This window comes from Staurois parvus, unplaced genomic scaffold (assembly GCF_062004578.1).
Source record: "Staurois parvus isolate SC_StPar_1 unplaced genomic scaffold, SC_StPar_1.0 ptg002388l, whole genome shotgun sequence".
Classification (NCBI taxonomy): domain Eukaryota; kingdom Metazoa; phylum Chordata; class Amphibia; order Anura; family Ranidae; genus Staurois; species Staurois parvus.
Window position 1 is genome coordinate 37 of NW_028320184.1, and position 24725 is coordinate 24761.

A 24725-nucleotide genomic window follows, 5' to 3' on the forward strand; every position below is an offset into this window, starting at 1 on the left:
GAGAGAAGAAAAAAGAAAAAAAAAAAAAAAGGGGAGGAGAGAGGAGAGGAGAAAGAATAAAAGAAAAAAGAAATTAAAGTAACAAGAAAAAAAAAGAAAAATAATATTGAGGAAAAAAAGGAAAAGAAAAATAATATTAGGAGAAAAAAAAGAAAACTATAGAGAAAAAAGAGAAAAGAAAAAAAAAAAAAAAAAAAAAAGAGAAGAGAGGAGAAAAAAAAAAGAAAATAAAAAGAGAAAAGCGTGTCTGTTTCCCAAGAGATCAGATCCCTGCTTTTATTCTCCAACTGCATTATTCCGGTGGTAGCATGATCCAATTGGTTGCTGTGGGAAGGCTTCTCAGCACCAGGTTTCAGATACAAGAACATACATCAGGGCACCACATTGGTTAGAATTTTTGCCCAGTAGCATTGGGGTCCTAGAGTTCAATTACTATATATATATATATATATATATATATATATATATATATATATATATATATATATATAAACTTTTTACAGGTATACTCCGACTAGGCCGATTTCTCCACGTGTGACGGTACTGGAACATTAGAGTGTAAGCTCCTCTGATGCAGAGACTGATAAGAATGGCTCAGTGATCTCTGTAAAACACTGCAGAATGTCAGAGCTATGTAAATGTATAATAAAAGAGTGTGACTGTGGTGGGGCATTAGAATGTCAGCTCTTCTGGTGCAGAGACTGATGTGACGGGTTCAGTTTTCTCTGTACAGCACTGCGGTATATGTCAGAGCTATATACAGTAAATGTATAATAATAGTGTGTGACTGTAGTGGGACATTAGAGTGTCAGCTCCTCCGGTGCAGAGACTGATGTGACGGGTTCAGTGTTCTCTGTATAACACTGCGGAATGTCAAAGCCCTATGAATACAATAACATGCTGGGACTGTAGTGGGACATTAAGAGTGTAAGACAGAAGTGACCCTTCATCACCATCACATAGGGACCTAAACAGCTCAGCTACAAAATAGAGAAACGTTTTTAACTGAAGTTTACAAGTCCGGCTGACCCGATAGGTATTCTGCTCACCAATCAGTCACTAAACGGGCATCTGGTTGGTGGACTAAACTTCAAAATAATTCACCTGATCTATCCTCCAAGAACCAGTCCCAAGGAGGAGCTCCTTTTCTAAAGAGGCTAGTTCTATTGCTATCATACAGTCATTTGGAATCAGTACTTATAAGCCACCATCCTGGAGCAAGTAAGAAGGTCAGAAGCCTTGACTTCACTGGGTGCATGCTTGTCCTGCGTCAAAGACTCAGTACAGGAATATTTTTTAAAGGAGATCAGGAGTCGCAGCCCGCACACTGCTGCCATGGATCTCTTTCAGGGTTGTACATACCACGAAGTTTCCGGATCTCCAGTCCCAGGCGATCTTTAAATAATTCTGCAGATTTCTGAAGTTCCTTCAGTTTTTCTTTGTTAGCTTTCTTACTAGCCAGCGCCACTGAAAATAGAAATGGAAATCCTATTAGGAGTCTGAACGATCCTTTGTACCTGCCTCAAATATGAACTGCAGCCAAGGACTCACTCCACTAAACTTAAATAAATAACTAAAAAATATCAAACTTGCAAAAAGAAATTAAAAAAAAATTTAAATTGCAAAATAAATAAATAAATATATAAATATATATATATATAAATAAAACATACACACACACTGTATATGTTAACCACGTGCAGACTGCCCACAGCACTTTTAATGTGGGCAGGTGGCACAGCACCCTGTGCCATGTGATTAGCTATAGCCAATCACAGATCACTAGTATTCTGAACTGTCACAAATGTAACCAATTCATGACCAACAATCAAAGTGCATTAAAAAAAAATTATATATTATAATTTTATATATAAATATAAAATTATAATATATAATTTTTTTTAATGCAGTTTGATATACCGTATTTTTGCTCCATAAGACGCACCTAGGTTTTAGAGGCTGAAAACAGGAAAAAAAATATTCTGAACTAATGGACTGCAGACACAGTACAGGAGATGACCAGAGACTGCGGACACAGTACAGGAGATGACCAGAGACTGCGGACACAGTACAGGAGATGACCAGAGACTGCGGACACAGTACAGGACATGACCAGAGACTGCGGACACAGTACAGGACATGACCAGAGACTGCGGACACAGTACAGGAGATGACCAGAGACTGCGGACACAGTACAGGACGTGACCAGAGACTGCGGACACAGTACAGGAGGTGACCAGAGACTGCGGACACAGTACAGGAGATGACCAGAGACTGCGGACACAGTACAGGACATGACCAGAGACTGCGGACACAGTACAGGGGATGACCAGAGACTGCGGACACAGTACAGGGGATGACCAGAGACTGCGGACACAGTACAGGGGATGACCAGAGACTGCGGACACAGTACAGGGAATGACCAGAGACTGCGGACACAGTACAGGAGGTGACCAGAGACTGCGGACACAGTACAGGAGGTGACCAGAGACTGCGGACACAGTACAGGAGGTGACCAGAGACTGCGGACACAGTACAGGAGGTGACCAGAGACTGCGGACACAGTACAGGAGGTGACCAGAGACTGCGGACACAGTACAGGAGGTGACCAGAGACTGCGGACACAGTACAGGAGGTGACCAGAGACTGCGGACACAGTACAGGAGGTGACCAGAGACTGCGGACACAGTACAGGAGGTGACCAGAGACTGCGGACACAGTACAGGAGGTGACCAGAGACTGCGGACACAGTACAGGAGGTGACCAGAGACTGCGGACACAGTACAGGAGGTGACCAGAGACTGCGGACACAGTACAGGAGGTGACCAGAGACTGCGGACACAGTACAGGAGGTGACCAGAGACTGCGGACACAGTACAGGAGGTGACCAGAGACTGCGGACACAGTACAGGAGGTGACCAGAGACTGCGGACACAGTACAGGAGGTGACCAGAGACTGCGGACACAGTACAGGAGGTGACCAGAGACTGCGGACACAGTACAGGAGGTGACCAGAGACTGCGGACACAGTACAGGAGGTGACCAGAGACTGCGGACACAGTACAGGAGGTGACCAGAGACTGCGGACACAGTACAGGAGGTGACCAGAGACTGCGGACACAGTACAGGAGGTGACCAGAGACTGCGGACACAGTACAGGAGGTGACCAGAGACTGCGGACACAGTACAGGAGGTGACCAGAGACTGCGGACACAGTACAGGAGGTGACCAGAGACTGCGGACACAGTACAGGAGGTGACCAGAGACTGCGGACACAGTACAGGAGGTGACCAGAGACTGCGGACACAGTACAGGAGGTGACCAGAGACTGCGGACACAGTACAGGAGGTGACCAGAGACTGCGGACACAGTACAGGAGATGACCAGAGACTGCGGACACAGTACAGGAGATGACCAGAGACTGCGGACACAGTACAGGAGATGACCAGAGACTGCGGACACAGTACAGGAGATGACCAGAGACTGCGGACACAGTACAGGAGATGACCAGAGACTGCGGACACAGTACAGGAGATGACCAGAGACTGCGGACACAGTACAGGAGATGACCAGAGACTGCGGACACAGTACAGGAGATGACCAGAGACTGCGGACACAGTACAGGAGATGACCAGAGACTGCGGACACAGTACAGGAGATGACCAGAGACTGCGGACACAGTACAGGAGATGACCAGAGACTGCGGGGACAGTACAGGAGATGACCAGAGACTGCGGGGACAGTACAGGAGATGACCAGAGACTGCGGGGACAGTACAGGAGATGACCAGAGACTGCGGGGACAGTACAGGAGATGACCAGAGACTGCGGGGACAGTACAGGAGATGACCAGAGACTGCGGGGACAGTACAGGAGATGACCAGAGACTGCGGGGACAGTACAGGAGATGACCAGAGACTGCGGGGACAGTACAGGAGATGACCAGAGACTGCGGGGACAGTACAGGAGATGACCAGAGACTGCGGGGACAGTACAGGAGATGACCAGAGACTGCGGGGACAGTACAGGAGATGACCAGAGACTGCGGGGACAGTACAGGAGATGACCAGAGACTGCGGGGACAGTACAGGAGATGACCAGAGACTGCGGGGACAGTACAGGAGATGACCAGAGACTGCGGGGACAGTACAGGAGATGACCAGAGACTGCGGGGACAGTACAGGAGATGACCAGAGACTGCGGGGACAGTACAGGAGATGACCAGAGACTGCGGGGACAGTACAGGAGATGACCAGAGACTGCGGGGACAGTACAGGAGATGACCAGAGACTGCGGGGACAGTACAGGAGATGACCAGAGACTGCGGGGACAGTACAGGAGATGACCAGAGACTGCGGGGACAGTACAGGAGATGACCAGAGACTGCGGGGACAGTACAGGAGATGACCAGAGACTGCGGGGACAGTACAGGAGATGACCAGAGACTGCGGGGACAGTACAGGAGATGACCAGAGACTGCGGGGACAGTACAGGAGATGACCAGAGACTGCGGGGACAGTACAGGAGATGACCAGAGACTGCGGGGACAGTACAGGAGATGACCAGAGACTGCGGGGACAGTACAGGAGATGACCAGAGACTGCGGGGACAGTACAGGAGATGACCAGAGACTGCGGGGACAGTACAGGAGATGACCAGAGACTGCGGGGACAGTACAGGAGATGACCAGAGACTGCGGGGACAGTACAGGAGATGACCAGAGACTGCGGACACAGTACAGGAGATGACCAGAGACTGCGGACACAGTACAGGAGATGACCAGAGACTGCGGACACAGTACAGGAGATGACCAGAGACTGCGGACACAGTACAGGAGATGACCAGAGACTGCGGACACAGTACAGGAGATGACCAGAGACTGCGGACACAGTACAGGAGATGACCAGAGACTGCGGACACAGTACAGGAGATGACCAGAGACTGCGGACACAGTACAGGAGATGACCAGAGACTGCGGACACAGTACAGGAGATGACCAGAGACTGCGGACACAGTACAGGAGATGACCAGAGACTGCGGACACAGTACAGGAGATGACCAGAGACTGCGGACACAGTACAGGAGATGACCAGAGACTGCGGACACAGTACAGGAGATGACCAGAGACTGCGGACACAGTACAGGAGATGACCAGAGACTGCGGACACAGTACAGGAGATGACCAGAGACTGCGGACACAGTACAGGAGATGACCAGAGACTGCGGACACAGTACAGGAGATGACCAGAGACTGCGGACACAGTACAGGAGATGACCAGAGACTGCGGACACAGTACAGGAGATGACCAGAGACTGCGGACACAGTACAGGAGATGACCAGAGACTGCGGACACAGTACAGGAGATGACCAGAGACTGCGGACACAGTACAGGAGATGACCAGAGACTGCGGACACAGTACAGGAGATGACCAGAGACTGCGGACACAGTACAGGAGATGACCAGAGACTGCGGACACAGTACAGGAGATGACCAGAGACTGCGGACACAGTACAGGAGATGACCAGAGACTGCGGACACAGTACAGGAGATGACCAGAGACTGCGGACACAGTACAGGAGATGACCAGAGACTGCGGACACAGTACAGGAGATGACCAGAGACTGCGGACACAGTACAGGAGATGACCAGAGACTGCGGACACAGTACAGGAGATGACCAGAGACTGCGGACACAGTACAGGAGATGACCAGAGACTGCTGACACAGTACAGGAGATGACCAGAGACTGCGGACACAGTACAGGAGATGACCAGAGACTGCGGACACAGTACAGGAGATGACCAGAGACTGCGGACACAGTACAGGAGATGACCAGAGACTGCGGACAGTACAGGAGATGACCAGAGACTGCGGACACAGTACAGGAGATGACCAGAGACTGCGGACAGTACAGGAGATGACCAGAGACTGCGGACACAGTACAGGAGATGACCAGAGACTGCGGACAGTACAGGAGATGACCAGAGACTGCGGACAGTACAGGAGATGACCAGAGACTGCGGACAGTACAGGAGATGACCAGAGACTGCGGACAGTACAGGAGATGACCAGAGACTGCGGACAGTACAGGAGATGACTGCTGACCTTTGGGGAGGGGGGGGGGGGGAGCGGGTACCTGAATTTGACAGGTACCCGCTCTTACTTCCGCGGAGTTGTTCTTTGATCTTACCTGTTCCTCTATCCAGCGGCGCGCTGTCTTCCCGGCTTCTGTAGTGTGGGCGCTCAGCTTGAAAGCCGGGTGCCCAGTGCGCATGAGCGAGAAGCGCTGCGCTTTGCGATTGGTCCGGCGGCTTCTGGGACCTGTCATGTGTCCTAGGTGCCACCTTACCATTCACAAAGAGCACCGCTTCTTGCGCATGCGCACCCGGCTGTGAAGCTGAGCGCCCACACTACAGAAGCCGGGAAGACAGCGCACTTGCTGGATAGAGGAACAGGTAAGGTCCCGCTGCAGAGCTGAGCGGCCGGCCCGGTATTCTGACACGGCGGCGGTGGAAATACCGGACCGACCGCTCCATATTCGCTCCATAAGACGCACTGACATTTTCCCCCCTTTTTGGGGGGAAAAAAGTGCGTCTTATGGAGCGAAAAATACGGTATATTACATATACACACACACACACTGTATGTTAACCACGTGCTGACTGCCCACAGCACTTTTAATGCGGGCGGGTGGCGTGTACTGGCAATGTCATTTTGCCTATACTGACACTGGGGAGCATAGTCCTCCCCCTCCCCTTCCCATTCATAACAACGCTGTTAGGAATGAATTTCATTCATAACAGCTTTGCTGCTGGTACTAGTGAGCTGTGATTACCCCACAGCTATCACATGGTACCTGGACCAATCACAGCACCCTGTGCCATGCGATTAGCTGTAGCCAATCACAGATCACTAGTATTCTGAACTGTCATGAATGTAACCAATTCATGACCAACAATCAAAGTGCATTAAAAAAAAAAAAAATCCCTGATCACCCCCCAAGAGTAGTACAATGTAACTAACTACTCAGATGAAAGTCTTAAAAAATTAATTAAAACAAAATTAAAAAAAAAAAATTTAAATTCTGAATAAAAAATTATATTATTTCTTTATTTTTAACATTCTGTGACCAGTCAGTGTCCCTCATCACCGCCACACCAGTGATCTCAAGATGCGATACTGCACTGAAGAACATTTTAAATTTCTTCATTTTCCAAAAATCTGTGACAAAACTTGCTATGCCTGTTACTAAATACGTCAGACTGTCTACTTTCCAAAAAAGGGGTCATTTGGGGGATATTTGTACTGTCCTGACATTTTAAGGGTCTCAAGAATTGAGATCGCCCGTCAGTACATCAAGACTGATCAATTTTCAAATATATATATATATATATATATATCATAGTTTGTGGACGATATAACTCTCCTACAAACTAAATAATAAACAGTGATTGGGATTTTTTTTTTTTTTTTTACCAAAGTCATGTAGCAGAATACATTTTGGCCTGAATTTATAATTATTACTACATTGGATATGTTTTCTTTTAAAAATTTTCAGTCTTTTTTCACTTATATAATAAAAAAAAAAAAAAAACTCAGTGGTGATCAAATACTGCCAAAAGAAAGCACTATTTGTGCAAAACATTATAGAAATTTCCTTTGTATACAGCGTTGCACGCCCGCGCAATTGCCTGTTAAAGTATTGCAGTGCAGAATAGCAAAAAAAAACAAAAAACCACCTGGTCATGAATGGGGTAAAATGTTCGGCTGCTGGAGTGGTCAAAGAAAATAAACAAATCAGTGGATCGCGGTGCAATGTTAGGCCATACATACATTCGTTTGAAAATCAGACCCAAGAATAAAATCGGCCGATTTTCGTTTTGTTAGTGGAACAATGGCACCGGCCGATTTTCGTGGTTCCGCCTCATTTCGTTTATTGGTCATGCTGGAAAATGTGTGAAAAACGACCGATTTTCTAAATCATTGGTGGCACCATCGGATTACAAAACGATTGTCGCTCGAAAAATCGTTCGGAATTCGACCCACGTTTGGCCTGCTTAATGTTACTGCTGTACATAAGGAGCTACAGACTTCAAGGCCTCGATCGTATGGGTGTACCTATGCCTACACCTGTGGTGAAGGGCCATCTTTTGCCCACATAGTATGCACAAGTGTTCCATGCATCCAAGTGCATTCCCATTCATGTCCATTGGGATGAAGCAGCTGCTGGTCCCAATGTGTGCATTCGGGAACACGTACATGCATCTGGTATTGAGACCCCAACCCTGAGCTCACTGAGCTCCAGCATAGAACCTACAGTCCTTCTTCTTGTTCAGCTCTTCCCGGAACGTCTGGATGTGCATAGCCAGATCTTCACCCTGCTTCTCATTGTCCTTCAGCTTGGCCACCTCCCGCAGGATGTCCTCCTGCTTCTCCTCGATGCGCTTGTTCTGCCGATCCACATCTACGTACAGGAATAAGAACACATTTCATCTCACAGCAGGATTTCCATCATTAAAGTGACTGTAAAGCTTTTATTTTTTATTTTTTTTTTAATTAACCGCTTCAAGTCCAGACACTTCCACCCCCTTCCTGTCCAGGCCAATTTTTAGCTTTCAGCGCTGTCACACTTTGAATGACAATTGCGCGGTCATGCAACACTGTACCCATATGAATTTTTTAGCATTTTTTTTTGAGACAGATAAAACTTTTAGTGGTATTTATTCACCGCTGGGATTTTTATTTTTTTTTGCTATATAAAATGAAAAAGTCCAAAAATTTTTTTAAAAAAGTGTTTTTCTTATAAAATTTTGCAAATAAATAAATCTTCATAAATCTTGGCCAAAATTTATTCAGCTATCTTTTTAGTAAAAAAAAAAAAAAATAACCCAAATTAGTTTATAACCAAAAATTATAATTTTTCAAACAATTTTTTTACATTTTTATTATGTTTTTTTTTTTTTTTACATACTGTCACTCTAGCAGTGCGGTGTCACCATAGTGACACTGTACTACTTGGGGGGGGTGAAAATGAAGATTTTTTTTTTTTTTTACATCGATTGCTTTTACACCCATAAAGGCTGTAAAAGAAATAATTTCTCCTTCTCTCTGGCTGCATTCTTGAGAAATACTGTGTGAACTGTGATTGGTCACAGCTTGTCACATGGTACAAAGCTGTTGTAAATAGCCCTGTACCATGTGATCTCCTTGATTATTCACAGATTTCACATGTAGTAAGCAATGATGTCAGCAAGTGACATCTTGCTTATTACTATTAATTGATCACCAATTGGCTAATCAGTGATCACATGATCAGGACCTCACACAGAGATCCCGTACAGCGATCGCTGTTCCGCTGTGTCCTCCTGACACAGTGGGCACAGGATCTCAGTGCCACGCGCTCCCAGGGAGCGCACACAGGCTAAAATGGCGGGTACAGTTTATGAACAGCAACCTGCCCCTGCACTGCTCCCATCCGGCCATTTATATACATGGGCCGGATAGGAAGTGGTTAAAATAAAAATATGGTATACTTACCTGCTCTGTGTGATGGGTGGTTACTTTCTGGAGTCCCCCGCCATCTCTCTCCACCTATTCAGCAAGCTGTATGCTAAGGAACAACCTCCATGCAGGCATGCTCCCAAGCTGGGCTGTTTGCATCCATAGACACATACAGTGTGAATCGTCCCCCCCTCCCCCGCTCCAGTTCTGGGTTCAGTCAGCACACCTCCCAATGATGTGCTGCTAGGCCCGCCCTCTCCTCTTTTAGTGAATGATAGCCTTTGCCTCCTGGGATGTGTGATGTGCATATCCCAGGAGGCATAGGGAGCCTAGACGAATGACATACAAGGACATTTAAAAAAAAAAAAAAAAAAAAAAAGAAGACCAAAAAGGAGGGGAGCAGGGATCATGCAATGGAGGGTGAAAATTCACTTTAACCACTTCAATACCGGGCACTTTTACCCCCTACCTGCCCAGGCCAATTTTCAGCTTTCAGAAATGACCATATTCTGCCACTCTTCCTACTAGAAGCCCGACAAAGTCCATTGGCTCACCTTTTCTGAGCTCCAGAGCCTTCTCAATCATCAGCTCGCCTTCTCTGTATTTTCTAGCCCAAACGTCTGCAAAGTAAAGAGAAAGAATGATAATTAAATGGTATGTTACCCGAACTCTGCATATTTCTGATGTGTTATCATGTACTTGTATTAACCCCTCCCACCCAGCCCCAGCATCTCTATGATCTGTATGCCCGACCCGGGAGGAGATTGAGTTGGAGAATCGGCCAATCACCACTGTGATTGGCAGTCACATGATTAGGAGCTGGTCCTGCTGACTCCTGATCATTAGTACAGACTGGGAGCGGTCTTTGATAGCTTGGACAATGGGCACAACATGGACATATTATTATACAGGATTTATATAGCGCCAACGGTTTGCTCAGCGCTGTACATTATAGTGGGAGTCAGTACACGAGACAGTACAGTAACAATGCGATACATGAGGGTTCGAGGGCCCTGCTCCTTGGAGCTTACAATCTAGGAGGGAGGGGATAGTGGTACAGGAGGAAGTGGCTGTGGGGGTGGAGGAGATCGGCTGTTAAGTGAGTAAGGGGTAGGCTTCTCTGAAGAGATGGGTTTTCAGGGTGCGCCTAAAGGTGAGGAGGGAAGGTGACAGTCTGATGGATTGGGGTAGTGAGTTCCAGAGGATGGGGGAAGCCCTGGAGAAGTCCTGGAGATGGGCATGGGAGGAGGAGACCAGGGAACTAGAGAGAAGGAGGTCTTGTGAGGAGCGGAGAGTACGTTTTGGGTGGTAGATGGATATCAGGTTGGTGATGTAGTTTGGGGCAGCGTTATGAATGGCTTTGTACATCAATGTTAATATTTTGAATTTTATGCGTTGGGCAATCGGAAGCCAGTGGAGGGATTGGCAGAGGGGGGTGGCGGATACGGAGCGGTTGGTAAGGTAGATGAGTCTGGCCGCAGAATTCAGGATAGACTGAAGCGGGGATAGCCTGTGTTGGGGTAGGCTGGCGAGGAGGGAGTTGCAGTAGTCAAGTCATGATATAATGAGGGAGTGAATGAGCTGCTTTTTAGTTTCAGGAGTTAGGAACGGGCATATTTTGGTGATGTTGCAGAGGTGGAGTCTGCATGAATTTGTCAGCGAATGGATCTGGGGCTGGAAAGATAGATTGGAGTCTAGAATGACACCTAGTACTCTGGCTTGCAGGGTGGGGCTGATGGTGGCGTTGTTGGTCGTGATGGAGAGGTCGGGGGTGGGGGGGAACTAGGAGCTCGGTTTTGGCAAGGTTTAATTTGAGGAAGTGGAGTGACATCCAATCCGACACGTCGATCAGTAGGCAGGTGATTCGGGCGGAGACTGAAGGGGTGAGGTGGGGGGTAGAGAGATAAATTTGAGTGTCATCAGCATAGAGATGGTAGTTGAAGCCCTGGGAGCGTATCAGTTGGCCAAGGGAGAAGGTGTAGATGGAGAAGAGAAGGGGCCCGAGGACAGAACCTTGAGGGACCCCAACAGAGAGGGGGGGTGAGGGGAAGGTGGCAGCGTTACAGGTAACACTGAAAGAGCGTTGTGATAGATAGGAAGAGAGCCAGGAGAGAGCAGAGTCTCTGAGGCCAAAAGAGTGTAGTTTTTTGAGGAGGAGGGGGTGATCGATTGTGTCAAAAGCAGTGTAGAGGTCGAGGAGTAGGAGCACTGAGTAGTGGCCATTGGCTTTGGCGGTTAGCAGGTCATTAGTGATTTTGAGTAGGGCGGTTTCGGTGGAGTGTAGGGGACGGAAGCCAGATTGTAGGGGGTCAAGGAGGTTGTTGTCGGTGAGGTGGGAGCTTAGGCGATTATAGGCTAAGCGCTCAAAGAGTTTGGATGAGAATGGCAGCAGGGAGATGGGTCTAAGGTTTTTTAGGTCGGTGGGATCCAGGGAGGGTTTTTTAAGTATGTGCGGCATGTGGGTTTTAAAGCCCACCCTCATAGTGGCCGTACATATGCATTACGTGAGTAGCAAGAGGTTAAAAGGGATTTTAATAATACAAGCATTCTCTTTTGCTTTGCTTCCATGTGAAAAACCTGGTGATCTTGCCGGTCCCCCTGCTTTCCTAATTCAAACTGACCACACCAGGCCTTTGAAGCACATCCATCCCAGTGTGGTCAGTTTGCTTCTTTGCATTTTACGCCCAGTCCGCCTGTACGCCAATGTTCAGACTTCTGCTGACACCCCCCCCCCTCCACATCTCCTCACTGGAAGATCAGTGTGCTGCCGTTTCTCTTCCTACTGCTGACACTTCAACACTCACCCCCGCCCAGCTCATCACCGTGTATTTTTTGTCTCTGAATTTTCCACTGGGCTATGTCTGTGCTCTTTTCAAGCTGCTGCAGCCATATATTCTATTCAAATATGCATTCCTAACTTTAAAAAGTTCCTTTTCCTCTCAGCCTCACCAAAATCTGCAAATTCCCTTTTTTGTCTCTACGATCTGACTTCCTGAGGGGGTGAGGAGTAAAAGGAGAGGATTGGGAGCTCACGGAGCATGTAACAAGGAGGCAGAAAAACATAGTAAGGAACAATTTCATGACAAAATGGATATTGTTTAGTGTCACTTTAACACGGATGTTAATTCGCACTAGCGCGTTTTGGGTGGTACAAAACTTTCCCTGCCTTCTTTACGGCTTAAAAACAGTAAATTACCAAAATTCATTATTTAGAAGATGATACATAGAAAGTGCCCAGGAGAAAAACAGTGGTAGGTGCTGCACACTTTCCAAGCATCATCTTCTAAATCAGGGGGCTTCAAACTTTTCAGAAGAAACGTCACATCGTAAATTTTTTACATATTCAGGGGTCAAAGATAAAGTCATTTATATAAATAAATGTGTCCTCCCCGTCAGATTCCCCCCTGCGTCAGGGCCCCCCCGTCAGATTCCCCCCTGCGTCAGGGCCCCCCCGTCAGATTCCCCCCTGCGTCAGGGCCCCCCCGTCAGATTCCCCCCTGCGTCAGGGCCCCCCCGTCAGATTCCCCCCTGCGTCAGGGCCCCCCCGTCAGATTCCCCCCTGCGTCAGGGCCCCCCCGTCAGATTCCCCCCTGCGTCAGGGCCCCCCCGTCAGATTCCCCCCTGCGTCAGGGCCCCCCGTCAGATTCCCCCCTGCGTCAGGGCCCCCCGTCAGATTCCAACCTGCGTCAGGGCCCCCCGTCAGATTCCAACCTGCGTCAGGGCCCCCCGTCAGATTCCAACCTGCGTCAGGGCCCCCCGTCAGATATCCCCTGCGTCAGGGCCCCCCATCAGATATCCCCTGCGTCAGGGCCCCCCATCAGATATCCCCTGCGTCAGGGCCCCCCATCAGATATCCCCTGCGTCAGGGCCCCCCATCAGATATCCCCTGCGTCAGGGCCCCCCATCAGATATCCCCTGCGTCAGGGCCCCCCATCAGATATCCCCTGCGTCAGGGCCCCCCATCAGATATCCCCTGCGTCAGGGCCCCCCATCAGATATCCCCTGCGTCAGGGCCCCCCCATCAGATATCCCCTGCGTCAGGGCCCCCCCATCAGATATCCCCTGCGTCAGGGCCCCCATCAGATATCCCCTGCGTCAGGGCCCCCATCAGATATCCCCTGCGTCAGGGCCCCCATTAGATATCCCCTGCGTCAGGGCCCCCATCAGATATCCCCTGCGTCAGGGCCCCCATCAGATATCCCCTGCGTCAGGGCCCCCATCAGATATCCCCTGCGTCAGGGCCCCCATCAGATATCCCCTGCGTCAGGGCCCCCATCAGATATCCCCTGCGTCAGGGCCCCCATCAGATATCCCCTGCGTCAGGGCCCCCATCAGATATCCCCTGCGTCAGGGCCCCCATCAGATATCCCCTGCGTCAGGGCCCCCATCAGATATCCCCTGCGTCAGGGCCCCCATCAGATTCCCCCTGCGTCAGGGACCCCATCAGATTCCCCCTACGTCAGGGCCCCAATCAGTCCACCCAACATCAGGGTCTCCATCAGGGTTGACTACAATGTGTTTCGAGGGGCAGCTCCTCTTCCTCAGAGCCAAAAGATTAATGACTTTTGGCTCTGAGGAAGAGGGGCTGCCCCTCGAAATGCATTAGCCATATTGGACGCTGAAGGGTCTTCCCGTGCTGTTGACACTATGGAGGGGAGTTACTAAAACTGGAGCACTCAGAATCTGATGCAGCTGCGGTAACCAATCAGCTTCTAGCTTCAGCTTGTTCAATTAAGCTTTGAAAATAAAACCTGGAAGCGGATTAGTTTCTATGCAGAGCTGCACCAGATTTTGCACCCTGCAGGTTTAGTAAATCAACCCCCCGTGTGTTTGTGAGTTTATTACTTGCTTTTATTAATAAAGTGTATACGAAGGTAATGCTCTAGGCTGGTGCGCCCTCTATAATGATGACAACCCAGCCGGGGAACCTCCACTGGAGACTGCAGGGGGGGCGAGGTCAGACAGTAGAAGAGGAGACCATAGGCAGCCTCTGCTCACCTGAATCCTCAATCTGTGCAAATCTTGTAGAATGCCAGATACAGCCCAAGGGGCCACAGTTTGGAGACCCCTGTTCTAATTAATTCATTTTCCTGCCAGCTGCTTTGTATAGTTTTGAATGAACGTTGCCATGAGCAGTTTGGGTTCATTTTTTTGATCTTGCACTTTTCAGACAAGGAATAGAAGAGATCTGATCACTGATCAGAGCCATTCACATACAGCATCTCCCAGAAGTGAGCCCACCCCTCACATTTGTGTAAATATTTGATTCTATATTTTCATGTGACAACACTGAAGAAATGACACTTTGCTACAATGTGACGTAGTCAGTGTACAGCTTGTATAACAGTACACATTTGTTAGTGGTGCATTGAAATGAAAATTCTCCTGCCAAACCCTCACTGGCTGTCACTATATGTCAGTGCCGATTTTTAAATGCAATTTCCAGCTTTTTTTTTTTTTCTAGCTCGCAGAATTAGCTGTCACTTTCCCCAGAGCTAAAGGAAACTGTTTCTTTTATCTCAGGAAAGAAACTAAAGGGAAACATTGTTTCTTTTAACTCAAAACAAACTAAAAGGAAACATTGTTTATTTAATTCGCGGAAAGAAACTAGAAGGAAACTTTGTTTCTTTTAGCTGGGGGAAGGCGACAGCTGATTCTCTGAGCTATAGTGAAGAAAAAAAAAAAAAGCTGGTAATTATATTTTAAAACTGGCACTGACATATAGTGACATCCAGTCACTGTATACGCTCTGCTCCTCTCCTGCCTTTCTCCGCCGTCCACCCCCCCTCACAACTGCAGTACACACAGTCTCCTGTATCAGCTAAATTTTTCCTATCGGCAAAATGTTTCGGTGCATCCCTAAATTTGCTCTCCCCTCAAAATAACTCAACACACCGCCATTAATGTCTAAACCGCTGGCAACAAATGTGAGTCCACCCCTAAGTGACAAGGTCCAAATTGGGCCCAAAGTGTCAATATTTTGTGTGTCCGCCATTATTTTCCAGCTCTGCCTTAACCCTCTTGGGCATGGAGGTCACCAGAGCTTCACAGGTTGCCACTGCAGTCCTCTTCCACTCCTCCATCACGGAGCTGGTGGATGCTAGAGACCTTGCGCTCCTCCACCTTCCATTTGAGGATGCCCCACAGATGCTCAATAGGGTTTAGGTCTGGAGACATGCTTGGCCAGTCCATCACCTTCACCCTCAGCTTCTTTAGCAAGGCAGTGGTCGTCTTGGAGGTGTGTTTGGGGTCATTATGTTGGAATACTGTCTTGCGGCCCAGTCTCCGAAGGGAGGGGATCATGCTCTGCTTCAGTATGGCACAGTACATGTTGTCATTCATGGTTCCCTCAATGAACTGTAGCCCCCCCAGTGGTGGCAGCACTCATGCAGCCCCAGACCATGACATCCCCACCACCATGCTTCACTGTAGGCAAGACACACTTGTCTTTGTACTCCTCACCTGGCTGCCGCCACACACGCTTGACACCATCTGGACCAAATCAGTTGATCTTGTTGTCATCAAACCACAGGACATGGTTCCAGTAATCCATGTCCTTAGTCTGCTTGTCTTCAGCAAACTGTTTGTGGCTTTCTTGTGCATCATCTTTAGAAGAGGCTTCCTTCTGGGACAACAGCCATGCAGACCAATTTGATGCAGTGTGTGGCGTATGGTCTGAGCACTGACAGGCTGACCCCCACCCCACCCCTTCACCCTCTGCAGCAATGCTGGCAGCACTCATACGTCTATTTCCCAAAGACAACCTCTGGATATGACGCTGAGCACGTGCACTCAACTTCTTTGGTTGACCATGGCAAGGCCTGTCCTGAGTGGAACCTGTCCTGTTAAACCGCTGTATGGTCTTGGCCACCATGCTGCAGCTCAGTTTCAGGGTCTTGGCAATCTTCTTATAGCCTAGGCCATCTTTATGTGGAGCAGCAATTCTTTTTTTCAGATCCTCAGAGTTCTTTGCCATGAGGTGCCATGTTGAACTTCCAGTGACCAGTATGAGAGACCTTGTAACAAACGAGTCACATGACACCGTGGAGGGAAAATGGCTAATTGGGCCCAATTTGGACCTTGTCACTTAGGGGTGGACTCACTTTTGTTGCCAGCGGTTTAGACATTAATGGCGGTGTGTGAGGGGACAGCAAATTTACATGTTATACAAGCTGTACACTGACTACGTCACATTGTAGCAAAGTGTAATTTCTTCAGTGTTGTCACATGAAAAGAGAGAATCAAATATTGACAGAAATGTGAGGGATGGACTTACTTCTGGGAGATACTGTAATAAGCTTCCTATTCTGATCCTGTGTGTGTACAGCTCATGTGAATGAATCCACCGATCCCATCAGCACTGGGCCATGTCCAACATCTTGCTGGGTAGGCAGAGCGATCCCTTCACAATCCACATTTATTGTTTCACTCCACTTAGCTGGATAGGTCACCACAGGGAAAGACCTGGGTGGATGGACGGCCGTTGGAGAGGGGGTGGGAGCGGACGGATCACCTGAGAGCTCCTTCAGAGACTCCTTGTACACATCCCTCTCCTCCTGGATGGATTTCTCCTCGTTGCTCTGACTGACGAAGCGGCTCCGGAATTCCTGCATACAGGAGAATAAAGCCTGCTCGTCGTCCATCTTGGCAGCCATGGTGAACCTGAAAAGGAGAGACAATGAGGTGTGTGAGAGTGAGGCCGTCCGACCCCGCCAAGGGGAACAGTACAGAGCTAACACAGAGGAGGAAACTGAACCTGCACATGTAATGGGGGAAAATGGCCGCCACCCCCCCCCCCCCCCCCCAAGACAGAGATAACCGCTCCCCAAACACATCATACCGAGATCAATAATACACTAGACTGGACAGGTTATCTACCACACTGGATCCTGTAGGATAAGCTGGAACTCCACCATGGAACCGTACAGAACACTTTATTGCTAAACAGGTAAAACGTCACATGTGCTGTCCACTTACATGTTTCTGCCTGAAAACAGCCTTAATCATGGCTATCACCAGCTATGATTAAGGCCCTTCGCAGGAAGAAACACGTAAGCAGGCTGCACTTGTGATGTACTACTCTGTTCTGCAGTAAAAGTGATTGGTGCAGTTCCATGGTGGAGGGCCGGCTCAATCTACAAGATATACAGTGTCGGGCTTATAGGAATTCCAACCAAAGCACCAATCCTCCCCACACATCCAATACACACCGGGGTAGAGTGTGGGGAGTTACATTTGTTATATACCACACTGTACCCCCTCCCCCACTTCCTAGTGACGCCAGAACTTCTCCACGGGGGGCCCAGAGGAAGATACCATTCTAATACCTCACCACCAGTCTGTCCTATTACCCCTCCATTCCGTAATACTGACCCCACCCCCAGTCTGTCCTATTACCCCTCCATTTCCTAATACTGACCCCCACCCCAGACTGTCCTATTACCCCTCCATTCCTTAATACTAACCCCACCACCCCAGACTGTCCTATTACCCCTCCCTTCCCTAATACTGACCCCACCCCCAGTCTGTCCTATTACCCCTCCATTCCCTAATACTGACCCCCACCCCCAGTCTTTCCTATTACCCCTCCATTCCTTAATACTAACCCCACCACCCCAGACTGTCCTATTACCCCTCCATTCCCTAATGCTGACCCCCTTCCCCAGACTGTCCTATTACCCCTCCCTTCCTTAATACTAACCCCACCCTCAAAGTCTGTCCTATTGCCCCTCCATTCCCTAATACTTCCCCCCTCCCCCAGACTGTCCTATTACTCCTCCATTACCGAATACTGACCCCACCCCCCCAGTCTGTCCGATTACCCCTCCATTCTCTAATACTGACCCCACCCCCCCAGTCTGTCCGATTACCCCTCCATTCTCTAATACTGACCCCACCCCCCCAGTCTGTCCTATTACCCCTCTATTGCCTAATACTGACCCCAACCCCAGTCTGTCCGATTACCTCTCCGCTCCCTAATACTGACCCCACCCCCAATGTGTCCTATTACCCCTCATTCTCTAATACTGACCCCACCCCCAGTCTGTCTTATCACCCCTCCATTCCCTAATACTTACCCCACCCCCAGTCTGTCCTATTACCCCTCCATTCCCTAATACTGACCCCACCCCCAGTCTGTCCTATTACCCCTCCATTCCCTAATACTGACCCCACCCCCAGTCTGTCCTATTACCCCTCTCTTCCCTAATACTGACCCCACCCCCAGTCTGTCCTATTACCCCTCCATTTCCTAATACTGACCCCCACCCCAGTCTGTCCTATTACCCCTCCATTCCCTAATACTAACCCCACCACCCCAGACTGTCCTATTACCCCTCCATTCCCTAATGCTGACCCCCTCCCCCAGTCTGTCCGATTACCCCTCCATTCCCTAATGCTGACCCCCTCCCCCAGTCTGTCCGATTACCCCTCCATTCCCTAATACTGACCCCACCCCCAGTCTGTCCTATTACCCCTCCATTCCCTAATACTGACCCCACCCCCAGTCTGTCCTATTACCCCTCTCTTCCCTAATACTGACCCCACCCCCAGTCTGTCCTATTACCCCTCCATTTCCTAATACTGACCCCCACCCCAGTCTGTCCTATTACCCCTCCATTCCCTAATACTAACCCCACCACCCCAGACTGTCCTATTACCCCTCCATTCCCTAATGCTGACCCCCTCCCCCAGACTGTCCTATTACACCTCCCTTCCTTAATACTAACCCCACCCCCAAAGTCTGTCCTATTGCCCCTCTATTCCCTAATACTGCCCCCTCCCCCAGACTGTCCTATTACCCCTCCATTCCCTAATGCTGACCCCACCCTCAGACTGTCCTATTACTCCTCCATTACCGAATACTGACCCCACCCCCAGTCTGTCCGATTACCCCTCCATTCTCTAATACTGACCCCACCCCCCCAGTCTGTCCTATTACCCCTCTGTTGCCTAATACTGACCCCAACCCCAGTCTGTCCGATTACCTCTCCGCTCCCTAATACTGACCCCACCCCCAGTGTGTCCTATTACCCCTCAGTCTCTAATACTGACCCCACCCCCAGTCTGTCTTATCACCCCTCCATTCCCTAATACTGACCCCACCCCAAGTCTGTCCTATTACCCCTCCATTCCCTAATACTGACCCCACCCCCAGTCTGTCCTATTACCCCTCCATTCCCTAATACTGACCCCACCCCCAGTCTGTCCTATTACCCCTCCATTCCCTAATACTGACCCCCACCCCAGTCTGTCCTATTACCCCTCCATTCCCTAATACTGACCCCACCCCCAGTCTGTCCTATTACCCCTCCATTCCCTAATACTGACCCTCACCCCAGACTGTCCTATTACCCCTCCATTCCCTAATGCTGACCCCACCCTCAGACTGTCCTATTACTCCTCCATTACCGAATACTGACCCCACCCCCCCAGTCTGTCCGATTACCCCTCCATTCTCTAATACTGACCCCACCCCCCCAGTCTGTCCTATTACCCCTTCCTTCCCTAATACTGACCCCCCCCCCCCCCATTCTGCCCTATTACCCCTCCGTTCCCTAATACTGACCCCACCCCCCCAGTCTGTCCTATTACCCCTCATTCTCTAATACTGACCCCACCCCCAGTCTGTCCTATCACCCCTCCGTTCCCTAATACTGATCCCACCCCCCCAGTCTGTCCTATCACCCCTCCATTCCCTAATACTAACCCCACCCCCAGGCTGTCCTATTACCCCTCCATTCCCTAATACTGACCCCCTCCCCCAGTCTGTCCTATTACCCCTCCATTCCCTAATACTGACCCCCTCCCCCAGTCTGTCCTACTACCACTCCATTCCCTAATACTGACCCCCACCCCCAGTCTGTCCTATTACCCCTCCATTCCCTAATACTTACCCCACCCCCCACCCCCAGTCTGTCCTACTACCACTCCATTCCCTAATACTGACCGCCACCCCCAGTCTGTCCTATTACCCCTCCATTCCCTAATACTGATCCACCCCCCCCCCCCCCCAGTCTGTCCTATTACCCCTCCATTCCCCAATACAGATCCCACCCCCCCCCCCCAGTCTCTCCTATTACCCCTCCATTCCCTAATACTGACCCCCACCCCTAGTCTGTCCTATTACCCCTCCATTCCCTAATACTGACCCCACCCCTAGTCTGTCCTATTACCCCTCCATTCCCTAATTCTGACCCCACCCCCAGTCTGTCCTATTACCCCTCCATTCCCTAATACTGACCCCCACCCCAGTCTGTCCTATTACCCCTCCATTCCCTAATACTGACCCCACCCCCAGTCTGTCCTATTACCCCTCCATTCCCTAATACTAACCCCCACCCCAGACTGTCCTATTACCCCTCCATTCCCTAATGCTGACCCCACCCCCCCAGTCTGTCCGATTACCCCTCCATTACCGAATACTGACCCCACCCCCCCAGTCTGTCCGATTACCCCTCCATTCTCTAATACTGACCCCACCCCCCCAGTCTGTCCTATTACCCCTTCCTTCCCTAATACTGACCCCCCCCCCCCATTCTGCTCTATCACCCCTCCGTTCCCTAATACTGATCCCACCCCCCCAGTCTGTCCTATCACCTCTCCATTTCCTAATACTAACCCCACCCCCAGGCTGTCCTATTACCCCTCCATTCCCTAATACTGACCCCCTCCCCCAGTCTGTCCTATTACCCCTCCATTCCCTAATACTTACCCCACCCCCCACCCCCAGTCTGTCCTACTACCACTCCATTCCCTAATACTGACCCCCACCCCCAGTCTGTCCTATTACCCCTCCATTCCCTAATACTGATCCCACCCCCCCCCCCCAGTCTGTCCTATTACCCCTCCATTCCCCAATACTGATCCCACCCCCCCCCCCCCCCAGTCTCTCCTATTACCCCTCCATTCCCTAATACTGACCCCCACCCCTAGTCTGTCCTATTACCCCTCCATTCCCTAATACTGACCCCCACCCCTAGTCTGTCCTGTTACCCCTCCATTCCCTAATACTGATCCCACCCCCCCCCCCCAGACTGTCCTATTACCCCTCCATTCCCTAATACTGACCCCCACCCCTAGTCTGTCCTATTACCCCTCCATTCCGTAATACTGACCCCCCCAGTCTGTCCTAATACCCCTCCATTCCCTAATACTGACCCCCCCAGTCTGTCCTATTACCCCTCCATTCCCTATTATAACCCTCCACCACCACTAGTCTATACTATTACCCCTCCATTCCCTAATGATGCCCCTCTATCCCCTCCTCCAGTCTGTCCTATTATACTATTTCCTAATAATCCCCCCCCCCCATCCTATGACTCCATTTCCTCTTACAGTGGTTGTAAACTTCAGACATGAAATATAAACAAAGCATATCCCTCTAGAGCAGGGGTGGGCAAACTTTTTAACTTGAGGGCCGCAATGGGTTCATATATTGGACCCGGGGGCCGGACCAAGAGTAGATGAATGATGTGTATGTGTCATCCATAGTAAGTATAGTAATATTCCCCCATAGTAAGCATAGTAATTAATCCCCCATATAGTAATTCATCCCCCCTATAGTAATTCATCCCCCCTATAGTAATTCATCCCCCATAGTAATTCATCCCCCCTATAGTAATTCATTCCCCATATAGTAATTCATTCCCCATATTAATTCATCCCCCATATTAAGTCCCCAAGCCCCCCCCTGTGTCAATTCACTTACCTTTGCTCCGCACGTTCCTCTCGCCGTGTTCCTGCGCCGTTCCGGTGTAGCATGAAAATCTGTCTCCTATGAGGATCTGTCCCCCTCGACGTATCTGCGCATGTGCCAGTTTCAGGCATTAGCAGCCGATCGGCGATCTCCGGCACATGCGCAGATACGTCGAGGGGGACAGATCCTCATAGGAGACAGATTTTCATGCTACACCGGTCTTCAGGGCGGACTGTGAGAGGAGCCTAGCTCCGCGGGCCGGATTAAAAGGTCCGCCGGGCCGTAGTTTGCCCATTGCTGCTCTATAGTGTGTGCTTGTCTCAGTCCAGAGCACAACGTGTCATTTCTGTATGCTGCTTCCTTCCTCTGCTATCTGCATGAGTCACTTCTGACAAGTTTTCCTGACACCAAGAGACAAAAGGTGACAGGGGAGGGACCTCCAACTGATTGACAGCCTCGGCTGTGTTTCTGTGTGCTGTGTGGAGGGGGTCCCTTCCCTCCAATCAGCTCTCAGAGCTCTCCTAACTGAGCTCTGCAGTGCATAAGTTCTGCTCTCCAACCCCTTTTTTTTAAGTCTCAGACAAGCTTTATAAATTCTGGACTTTGAACAGCTGTAGAGGAAAGAGAGTGCAGATAAACATGTACAACTCATGTAGGAGGATTTGTTTCATCTCTGTGTATCACCTGAGGCCAGTCACTGCACTGGGTATATATGAGGGTCTACAACCACTGTAATCCCCTCCATTCCCTATTATCCTGCCCCCGCCCACCCTATCAGACCTCGGTCACATGGGAAGGGGGTGGTATTATCGCACAGCGCTGGCGGAGGGTCCTGATTGGCGGTACAGGAAAGACAGGCGCGTCATACATCCCGGAGCACAGCGCCCCCCATACTGGGGTCACTGACTCCCCCCTCCCCCCCCCCCCCAAGTACACACCGCTATGGATGAATAATCCCCCGACAGACCTGTTACCCCTAACAACACCGCCCCCCTCTGCCCTATCACTTCGCTGCCGCCTCCTCCCGGTACCGGCTCCACATCCCTCTCCTCCACTCACCCTTTTCAAACTGCAGCTCGCGGGAGAACAGTGACGTCCCGCAGTCCGTAGCGTCAACCACCGATTCACAGTCACAGCCAGAGCCTATAGCCGAGGCTGGGCGGGCGGTCTAGCGCCGCCATCTTTGTTAAGGGCAAATGCCAGTTTTGTTTTGTTTTGTTCCTTTACATTGTTAACGGCTGAGAGCATTTTTTATGCTAAATGAGCTGCCGATAGCAGAGGTTACATTCTCTTGCTGTTGCTTTTATCATGTTTCTCCTCTGGGCTTCTTCATACTATCCAACACTTCCCACCCCGGCTACGCTGCCCCATTCCTGCCAGGACCCGTGTACCCCTACATTCACCGGAGGCGTACCGGTGTACCCCTACATTCACCGGAGGCGTACCCGTGTACCCCTACATTCACCGATGCCGTACCCATGTACCCCTACATTCACCGGAGTTGTACCCGTGTACCCCTACATTCACCGGCGGCGTACCCATGTACCCCTACATTCACCGATGCCGTACCTGTGTACCCATACATTCACCGGAGGTGTACCCGTGTACCCCTACATTCACCAGTGCCGTACCTGTGTACCCCTACATTCACGGGGGGCGTACTTTGGTGGTGCTGAGACTTTGGGATTGCTGCGACCAATCAAAATTTCTTTGTACGTTGCACAGAGTTGCGGACAATTGTCAGGGGACACAGCACCCCAAGCGTCAGCGACCCCTCCACTATCTGCAGTATGAATCGCTGACGCCTGCATTACACACTCCTGACCCCTGCACTCCATACATTACACACTCCTGACCCCTGCACTCCATACATTACACACTCCTGACCCCTGCACTCTGCAATATGAATCCCTGACCCCTGCACTCTCTGCAATATGAATCCCTAACCCCTGCACTCCTACATTACACACTCCTGACCCCTGCACTCCATACATTACACACTCCTGACCCCTGCACTCTTCAATATGAATCCCTGACCCCTGCACTCTCTGCAATATGAATCCCTAACCCCTGCACTCCTACATTACACACTCCTGACCCCTGCACTCTCTGAAATATGAATCCCTGACCGCTGCACTCCCTTCATCACACACTCCTGCCCCCTGCACTCTCTGCAATATGAATCCCTGACCCCTGCACTCCCTACATTACACACTCCTGACCCCTGCACTCTGCAATATGAATCCCTGACCCTTGCACTCCCTGCATTACACACTCCTGACCCCTGCACTCTCTGAAATATGAACCCCTGATCCTTGCACTCCCTGCAGTATGAACCTCTGACCCCAGCACTTTCTGCAATATGAACCCCTGCATTACACACTCCTGACCTCTGCATTACATACTCCCAACCCCTGTACTCTCTGTGATATGAACCCCCTGCACTTTCTGCATTACTCATTCCTGTCTCCTGCACTCTCTGCATTACACACTCGAGCCCTGCACTCTCTGCATGTCACATTCCTGA

At 49.9% G+C, this 24725-nt stretch overlaps 1 protein-coding gene across 1 annotated transcript; it reads right to left on the minus strand.

Moving 5' to 3' along the window:
• Positions 1-1306: 1306 nt before the first annotated feature.
• LOC149431138 (kinetochore protein Spc25-like) lies at positions 1307-23371 on the minus strand. Its single transcript, XM_089665873.1, has 5 exons — positions 23258-23371; positions 17015-17163; positions 10056-10121; positions 8318-8464; positions 1307-1467 (listed from the first exon to the last, which is right to left on the minus strand). The coding sequence occupies exons 2-5, from the start codon at positions 17154-17156 to the stop codon at positions 1307-1309; spliced, it is 516 nt and encodes a 171-aa protein (XP_089521999.1). The 5' UTR covers positions 17157-17163; positions 23258-23371.
• Between the last annotated feature and the right edge of the window lie 1354 nt (positions 23372-24725).

Excerpts from the sequence above, each read along its gene's own strand:
- LOC149431138 (XM_089665873.1), bottom strand. The coding sequence starts at position 17,156 with ATGGCTGCCAAGATGGACGACGAGCAGGCTTTATTCTCCTGTATGCAG. Across the intron at positions 10,122-17,014 it reads GTCTCTGAAGGAGCTCTCAG|ACGTTTGGGCTAGAAAATAC; the intron begins GTGATCCGTCCG and ends TTTACTTTGCAG. Across the intron at positions 8,465-10,055 it reads GGCTCTGGAGCTCAGAAAAG|ATGTGGATCGGCAGAACAAG; the intron begins GTGAGCCAATGG and ends TCCTGTACGTAG.